We start from the raw sequence: 9,270 nt of genomic DNA on the forward strand, positions 1-9,270 counted from the left end.
TATTTATTGCTCCAGCCCAAAGCTGCAACTCCTATACCAGTTGTATTACACTCACACCAAAGTTTCTAGACACTAAACACCAATGACAACAGCATTATTTCAAAAAATGAATTTTAAGTTTCCAATGATTAATACAGACATACTCACATTGTAATCCATTAAAATGGAAATTGCATAAAATTGCTCTCGTACTTTCTTCGAACAAAATAGGAGGACTATGATAATACCATGCTCAAATGATTACCTCTGTAATTTTTTTTCTTTTGGTTTTTGTGCCACACCCCAAAACGCTCAGAGATTTCTGGCTACACGCTCAGAAATTGCTCCTGGCTTGGGGGTCCATATGGGATGCCAGAGAGCAAACCAAGGTCTGTCCTGGATCAGCAGCATGCAAGACAAATGCCCTACTGCTATGCTATCACTCTGGCCCTATCTCTGTAATTTTTTTTTTTTTTTTCGTTTTTGGGCCACACCCGGTAACGCTCAGGGGTTACTCCTGGCTATACGCTCAGAAGTCACACCTGGCTTGGGGGACCATATGGGACGCCGGGGGATCGAACCTCGGTCCGTCCAAGGCTAGTGCTGGCAAGGCAGACACCTTACCTCTAGAATCACCGCACAGGCCCCAAATTTCTAAAAATTCTAAATTGGGGACCAAGTTCATAGTAGGCACATTACTTGAAACTTAAAACTTCTAAAATTCCCTTCTTGAATGACTGCCAATACCATGTAACTAGACATAAGTTCAAACTAAGTTTGCACATTTTTTTTGTAAAAACAAAAGAAAAATTTTAAATAATGAAGTAGTCATATTCAGATTTAGAATTTTCTTTCCTTTTCATATGGCATGTTCATCGCACATTTCAAAATTAACTCCCTAACACTAGGTGTTTTCTGGAACTGCCTAACAGAAATGAAGGCAACTGGATGGGCTGAGAAGCAGTCTTAATGACCAGGACTGCAAAAACAGGAGAGGTGCACACCCTGACTTTTCTCTGTCCCTCAGAAAACTTGTACCTTAATCACATATAATCCCCAGTACCAACAGAAATTACAACACATATATATTTCTCATGCAATGTAAAGCAAACAGTAAATAAATGATACAAATAAAGTGCTAAAAATTAAACTTTCTGTTTTTTAGATACCACCAGAATTACATGGTTTCAATGATAGGTATTACCATACATTTAATCTACATTCTGTAAAACCAGTATGAAGACAGTGTAGAAATGCACTGTATGTGAAAAGTTGCTAAGAAAAAAGAAAACAGGAACGATAACAGTGTATTTTCTTTTTATATACAAAATGAAGGCCAAAATATGGTTTGTTGAAGTAGCTATCAACAAGATGTTAAATTATTCTTCCTCTGCTTTGGTTAAAACAACCTAGAAATGAAAATCAGTTTCCTTTCTACTAACACATAATTACAGTGATAGGACTACTTTTAAGATAGATTAAACAACTTTAAAGAAAAAATTTAAATAATATTAAGCTAAATTAAGCATTTTACCAATAAATAAGTTTTTTTAAAGGTAATCTTTATCTTACAATTGCATAACATATATACCAACTTAAAAAATAAAACTTCTCCCACAACAGTAAGTACAGGTGTCAATGCAATGAGCTATGAAATAAAAAGTATTTTAATGTATATCAAAAAACCCTATCAAATTATTTTTAAAAAACTAACATTTCCCTAAAATTGTATACTAAAAAGTAAACAATACAATTTTACAGAACATAATTCAAACTACTATTGGTATTTCAATACACTCCTAAGGAAATGGTTTTGAAAAATTGTACACCAAAATTGGAACAGCTATAAAATCTGTTCACAGCTATGAAAAGGCAATCAACATCTACTTAAAACTGTAACCAGTGATGAAACATACTTCAAAAACATAAACATTTGGTCTGACAATCTTTAATATTGGTTAAAAACAGTCTGATGTTTGCTGCTGACAGGTTATTTTAATCCAAATGTACAAAAAGTGCAGCTGTCTACTTTTACTTGAAATACATAAGACCAACATATCTATACTATTTACACATTTAAGGTTTGAAACTTGTTAAATTAAGGATAGTGCATCTCCTGCTAGATAAATCGTGTGTTGCCAAGAGCCCCACAATTTGATGGCATTCTGTGAAATTATACAAATGGATCGAAAGCATATTTTGATCCTAGAAATCCAATTTCAAGTCAGTTAAGAATTATTTTGATTAGGAATCTTGGAGCTGTTGAAAATATGGAAACATCTGCTTTTCTTCCTACCTTTTCTATTCCACTCACCACAGGGCCAGTTCACAAGCTTTTTTGTGACAAAGTAACAAAGCCTAAACCAAAGAAGACAGTGAAAACCAAGCCCCCACCCCTACCCCACCCCCACAACACCCCCATGATGTGCTCAGTCTTTGGGACTCTTCACCTAATCTTTTGGGTTTAGGGATGGGCAATCAAAATGAAGAAACACTTCAGCAAAGCAACATTATTTGTTCACAAGATCAATGAAAAAAAGTGTCCCATAAAACTAACAAACCAACTTTAAACCTAAGATCACTCTGCATTTCTAGAACTTGTTTTCATATCTGTGCAATGTTCTTGGTCAACCACCCAGCAGTATTTTCTGTATTGACATTAAGTTACTTTTATGATTTAAAATGCTATTATTCCCATAAGTCACAAATTGTCACGATGATTAGGAAATCAATTTACTCAATTATCACTCTGTGCGATGTGCTTGCCAGCACGATAAGGATAGAGAGGGAGTAACAAAGAAATAGAAGTCTCTCACTTCTAAACTGGACACAGGAATTTCCAAAATCATAAAAAAAAAAAAAAAAAAAAAAAAAAAGAGGGCTTATTGGCAACATTAATACCAGACACTAGACAGGACAGTGAAACTGTTTGGTCAGTACCAAGGAACATTTCCTTGAAAAGTTTTTTAAAAGCCCAACCAAGTTCTGCCCTAAGTCCAGTGAGCACAATGTTCCACAAAATACAGCGACTGGCGACTGGCGTTCTTTTCTTATGAAAAATGCACACTCAGTCTTGCGGCTTAGACTCAGGCAAAGTGTTCCTGTTCCCTCATTTCTAGCTACAGGCTATTGTTTCCAACTGCTGCTCTGCTTCAGCAGCCATGGCTGCTGCCTGCAACTGTTCTGTCTCACTCTGGATAGCACTGGGGGTCACCTGCTTCCTTTCACTGTGCATATTGTTCTCGTGCCTTTTCAGATCTGACGCCTTGGCAAATGCCTTGGTGCAGGAGCCACACACAAAAGGTTTTTCTCCTCTGTGTCTTCGTTCATGATCTTTGAGGTGGGACTTGTGCTTGAAGGCTTTGTCACACATGTGGCATGCAAAAGGTCTTTCATTACTATGAACTCTCTCATGCTTCTTTAAGTCTGGGGCTCGGATAAATGATTTCCCACACACCTCACAACTGTAGGGCTTATATCCTGTGTGAATTTTTAGGTGTTCTTTCAGGTGAGCTTGTGTAGTGAAACCTTTTGTACACATTTCACACACAAATGGCCTGTCTGCTGTGTGGAGTTTTTCATGCTTCCTCAATCTGCCTTCATCAGAAAATGTCTTACCACAGGCCTGACAGGCGATCTGCTCCCGATGGTGGCCATAAAGTAAGTACTCAAACTTCATGTCACCGGCGGCTGTTGTCCAGCTTGGTGTCTGTTCATCCTTCACCTCACTCATCCCATCATTAAATGTTAAGGGCTGAGGGGTCTGAGACCCCAAGTCTTTTGACTCTGGGGTTTCCATGGACTCTACTTCCTGGCCATAGCAGTTGACCTTTCGAACTTCCTCACTCCCCAGTTCTTTCAAAATGGCTTCCTGGACCCTGAGTGTAGTGGTAGGTGACTTGCCGTCCTCCTGACTTGGGGGCGTGCCTTCTACTGTGTCATCAGAAGGACTGTCATCTTGGTCTCCAATTTCTTCCACATCATCATCTTGAGTGTCAGCAGCATCTCCAATAGGGCGGTTTATTTTGAGGCAATACTTACTTTTCGACTGGCCATTATTTTCATCAGGGCTAGATACATCACGCTTCTGAGAACAAAGTTTATCCAAAAATCGAATACCAAGAATCTGGCCTGATGACATCATCAAATTGACATCTTCTTTTTTCACGGAAATCTTTGCCGTGTACATGTAGTTCAGGACCTCTTCAAATATATCAGAACGAAGAAAATCTATTTCTATGACTGAAGAGCTATCAACCTCAAGCTTCTTGAAAAGCTTTTTAAAGTAGGTGCTGCAGGCAGCAAGAACACATCTGTGTGCTCTGAACTTGACATCTTCAACCACAATAGCGATATCGCAAAATTCTCCTTCCAGGCGTTGTTCATTTAGTGTTTTCAGAAACAGAGTTTTATGATCATCATCATTATATTTAATGGTTTCAGACATACTGATGAAAAACTCCTATAAAAATTAAAAAATAGAGTTTGGTAATTATGAATAACATATTTCCATGCAGAAAATTAGGCAGATTTTCATTTTCTGGCCAACTTTTGGTTTCTAACAATTTCAGAAAATCAACAATAAGATTGTTTCGAGAATGAGTGAAAAGACTGATTTATAATTAGGGGACTTCCATAGTGTTACTTCTATTTATTTTCAGTTTTCTAAGCATTTGTCTAGTTACAAGAATAACTTTCATTGAGTATATAATACATACATGCCAGGCATTGTTCTAGGTGCTTTACATGTCTTTACAAAATCAAATTACTTTCCCCATTTTATGGATAAGGGAAAAAATCTGCACAATATTCTAGCTATTTCGTGGAGACCTGGGAGGCCAATACACAAAATCTAATTCTCAAACCTGTGCTTCCCGGGAATTACAGGCAACAATGACAAATAAGTCAGCTCCATGATTTAAGAAAACAGGTCTGAGGCCAGGATTCTCTGGTCCTGTCTGCTGGGTCTACTCTAACTCCACATGCGGAGAAGAGCCAGTAGAGTCACTAACAGCACTCAGTGTTCTTCTTCCTTAAGAGAACAGACAAATCACTGTGGCACAGCTAGAAAGAACGATCATTGCCAAAATACTCCATTCAGTGCTGTCGTTTCCTTTCCACTGCCTTTTCTGGGTCATTTCTAAATGCGGGTTAAGGTTTTGTGGACCCCTTAGAAAACTAGGTGGTATTTGAGAAAACACTGACGAACAGCTTCCTTTCCTCTGGATGCTAATCTATCTGCCACCCAGACAATAAAAGTGTCATCAAACTGGATTCACATATGCTGAGAGTATTTTATAAGCAAAAGAAATTTAGAAATGGGAGCAAAAAAACATTAAATGAAACAAGCTGTCATCGTATTCAATAAATGTGTCCTATGTGTTTGTTTAAAAACTGTTTTCCCTTTATTCAACAAATTATTAATATAAGGAAAATACATGCATCCTCAAAGAAATAAACGCTAATGCACAGCTGAGATATATGTATATATATACATATATATATATATATATATATTCAAACAAAAATAAAACAAAACCATAGTCTCAAGATTTTATATCCAAAGGCATAGTTACCATGAACAACTCAGGCTATTATCTTAATGCTTTAAACACCAAATTCTTCCGATCAGAGTAACTCTGATCAGGAGCACACAGGTCCTACAAGAGAAAAGGACACACAAGAGTAAGATAGGATCTCTCTCCATCCCAAATTCGACAAAAGAATGTTGTCAATACTTGTTCCAGTGACCTAGAACAGCTGGCAGGGTGTTTGCTTTGAACAGGGCTAGACCAGGTTCCAATTCCCCAGCACCCTGTGCTGTTCCCCTAAGCAATGCAAGGAATAGTTCCTGAGACAGGAATACCCCATGAGCATTGCCACACTGTGGTATCCCCGCCACCCCCCCCCCAAATGTTGTCAATATTTGATTGACAAACAACTTTCCTTTCTCTTGCCACTGTTGTATATGTACCCATTTCAGAATGGCAACAGAGAGAAGGCTGATTGGCAGTATTTGGGCCCTGAACAGGAACGAACAAGAACAGACAAGTGCTGTAGCATTTGTGGCCCAATCCGGCTGTTCCCTGAGAATTGGAAGGATGAGTGAAAGTGACACCAAGAAAGTTCTCACAAACTAAGCTTACATCTGCAGTTGTACAGATAACGAAAGCTAAGCGATACAGAGTAAGCCAGAGAACAAACCTGATCCCCACCATTTCCTGCTTGGTGCAGAGCCCTCTGCTTTATTTTCCAGGCTCATAAACAGTGTACACACATGTATTAATACAGAGAAGTTAGAGAAATACACCAACAGTTAACACTGGAGGAGAGGAAATGGAAGTTGCCTTTTTCTTTCCTAACCTGTAATGGTCTTTAAACTAGAATTTGAAAAAACAGCCCCGCCCTCTATGCTTAGGGGCAAGACTCCTAACTTGCTAGCTTTTTGTGAATTTTATTTCTTACCAAAAGGCTTTGTCCTGTAGAACAGAATTCTGAAAAGCATCAAATTCACTCTTACAGTGAGCCAACGAATAAACTGGTGTGGTAGGCACTTACTTGGGTTGCAAGCATTACACTCAAACTGTGGTGCAAGACTAAAACCTTGGAACCAACATTCGAAAATCTCAAGACACCCACATGTTTACTCAGGTTTTTTGTCCTCCACCTTCAGGATGCGAATTTAAACTTCCAATTTCTAGACACGCTTCAAACGTCGCCTTCCTGTCCCCCGGAAAGGCACCGCGGTATGTGGCCGCCCCAAAGAGAACCAGGAAACTTCGGACCCAGTGACTTCCTACACTGGTCAGCAACTAACTTTCCCTGGGATGATGGAACAAAAAAGTGCAGGGGACGACTAAGGGATAGATAGGAGTGGGTGGCCACATTGCGGGCTTGACAACAACCGGGGCGTGGAACATTATATTTTTGTTTTGGATCCCACTCTTAAAGACTCTTCCAGGGGGGCCCTTTGTAGCGAAATGTTGCAAATTTCTGGGTTCAGGTGAGTTCCGCTGGAAGACAGACACCGGCTGCCAGTAAGAGGGGGAGACGTCGCACGGCAAAAACGAACACAAAAACAAAAAAATAACCTCCCTGATCAAGCTGCACCTTTCGATGTCTTTCTTCTGACGCCGCCGCCGCCGCCGAGCGAGCACGCCAGGCTGGGGGGCTCCAGAGTGAAACTTACATAAGCGGCGGCAGCTGCCTCCCCAGCCCGGAGCGGCCGCGACAATGGCGGCGGCACGGCCTCCCTCCCTCCCTCCCTCCCTCCTAGTTGAACACTTGGGGACGGGGAGAGCCGCGGGGAAGCGAACAGATGCCTACGATCCCCCGCAGGCCGCGCTTCCAGGCCGGCCCCGACCGAAGCAGCGCCAGGGCCACCGCGTTCCGTGCCCGGGCCCAGTCCGGCGCGCGCGGGCTGCTGCGCCTTTGCACGCGCGAGCCAGGCAGGGCCCTCGGCCGGGCGCGGGCGGGCATGCGTCTGGGCTGCTGGCTCCGCTCCGCAGGCCCGCGCCTCGCCGGCGAGCGCCGCGCCGCTCCGCCCGCGAGCCCGGAGCTCGCGCCCCGCGCACTCCCCGGCCCGCTCCCGCCGGGCCTTCCCCCGCCCTCCTGCTCTCCCTCCCGCGGTCGCGGGGGCGGAGGCGGCGCGCGGCCGGCAGCCCCGAGTCGGCTCGCTCGCCCGGAGAACGAGCGAGCGAGCGAGCGGGCCAGAGAGCAAGCGCCGGCGGGGGTCCCGGCTCCCACCTCCTCCGCAGGCTGCAAGCTGGGGGCTGGAGACGGGACCCCGGCTCTAGGGGCGGTGCCCACCCGGCCCTCCGGCTCCTGGGAGGCCGTCCCCACCTCCACCGCGGGGCACTGCGGCGCGGCCCACGGGGGCGGCCATCAAGCTGCGCGCGCCCGGGGCCGCCGCCACCGCCACCGCCCGGCCACGGCCCCGGGAGGGAAAGAGAGAGAGAGCGCGAGCCTTCCCTCCCCGGGCGTTTGCAAAGCCAAGCCAAGCCGATCCCGGGCCCACGCCCGTGCCCGCTAGTTGCGCACCCGCCGCGCCGCGCCGCGCAGCCAGGAGCGGGCTGGTGCCCCGGAGCTCCGCGAGAACGCGCCTCTTCCTTCCGTCCTTCCTTCCTCCCGGGCTGCCTCGCCAGCCAGCCAGCCAGGCCACCGCCGGCCGGGGCCCGCCTCTCGCCATCCCGGGCGCCCCCTTCCTTCCTTCCTTCCTTCCTTCCTTCCTTCCTTCCTTCCTTCCTTCCTTCCTTCCTTCCTTCCTTCCGCCACCCCAGCCCCGCGCTCGCTTACCTGCACCGCAGGCACAGCCACAGACACTCGCCGGGTGCACTCCCTACGGTCGCGACGGCGCAGGCTGGGGCCGGCCGGGCTGGACACGGGGCGCGGTGGGTAGGTGGGTGGGCGGATGGCGGGGTGGTCGGCAATGTTTGGGGATGATGATGATGATTATTTTTTTTTTTTTTTGGAGTTAAGGGCAGGGGGCGGGGTGAGGGGGAAGTCGTGCACGTCCCTGGTGGCAGCAGCCCCTTCTCCTGCACGAGCACCGGCTGTCTAGTCGATCGTGAACACCCCCGGCGGCACCCCCCCTCTTCCCGTGCATGCGCGGTGCGGGCTGGGGGGGAAGGCGCGCCGCCGGCTCGCGCAGGCACGGAACCCGGCGGGCCGGGCCCTTTCGGCAGCGAGTGGGCGCGGAAAGGGTTAATCCGGGGCCTGGGCGACGCTTGGCCTCCGAGGGCTTTGCCCTGCGCACGCGCGCGCACGCGCGCGTCTCGGGGCGCGCCGAGCCCGCGCGCGGGAGAAGGGGTGGGCGGGGCCGGGATGTGGGCGGGGCTCCGCAGTCCGGGAACCAATGCTCGAGCGCTTGCTCGCTAGCTCGCTCGCTCGCTCGCTCGCTGGCGGGCACCCGCCCGCCCCGCCGGGAGCTCCCGCCTCTGACTCCCGAGCTCTGGCCCGCGCCCCGCGCCGGGGACGCGGGAGTCGGGCACTCCGGCGCGAGTGCATGCATGTTCGTAGGGCTGCACCGCCTTCGGGCACGCGCAGGTCGGCGCTGCGGCTGCGGGGCTCGCTCGCTCGCTCGCTCGCTCGCTGCCCCGCCACTGGGGCCCGGAGTTTCTGCATCTCCGCTGATGGGCCGCGACCTGTAAGCGTGGGCCTGCTTGTGTGACGGTGAACGACGGGAAAGGAACGACCTAGGCGTCCGGAGAGGCCAGCCCAGCCGGCCCCTTGCTGTGATTTACTCTGACTTGCAAGAAGACATGAGCCCAGATCTTTAGCCCACCTCTTGCA

The 9,270-nt window shown here is 47.2% G+C and overlaps 1 protein-coding gene across 2 annotated transcripts; it reads right to left on the reverse strand.

The window, feature by feature from the left end:
- Window positions 1-2,820: 2,820 nt before the first annotated feature.
- Window positions 2,821-7,936, reverse strand: ZBTB14 (zinc finger and BTB domain containing 14). 2 transcript variants are annotated; one of them, XM_049770085.1, is made up of 4 exons: window positions 7,822-7,936; window positions 5,556-5,639; window positions 4,845-5,011; window positions 2,821-4,441 (listed from the first exon to the last, which is right to left on the reverse strand). In XM_049770085.1, exon 4 carries the CDS (start codon window positions 4,424-4,426, stop codon window positions 3,095-3,097), a length of 1,332 nt encoding a protein of 443 aa, XP_049626042.1. In that variant the 5' UTR covers window positions 4,427-4,441; window positions 4,845-5,011; window positions 5,556-5,639; window positions 7,822-7,936; the 3' UTR covers window positions 2,821-3,094. The 2 variants fall into 2 exon arrangements, with proteins under 2 accessions (XP_049626042.1, XP_049626041.1); XM_049770084.1 differs by lacking the exon at window positions 4,845-5,011.
- Between the last annotated feature and the right edge of the window lie 1,334 nt (window positions 7,937-9,270).

Source organism: Suncus etruscus, chromosome 3, assembly GCF_024139225.1.
Source record: "Suncus etruscus isolate mSunEtr1 chromosome 3, mSunEtr1.pri.cur, whole genome shotgun sequence".
Lineage (NCBI taxonomy): Eukaryota > Metazoa > Chordata > Mammalia > Eulipotyphla > Soricidae > Suncus > Suncus etruscus.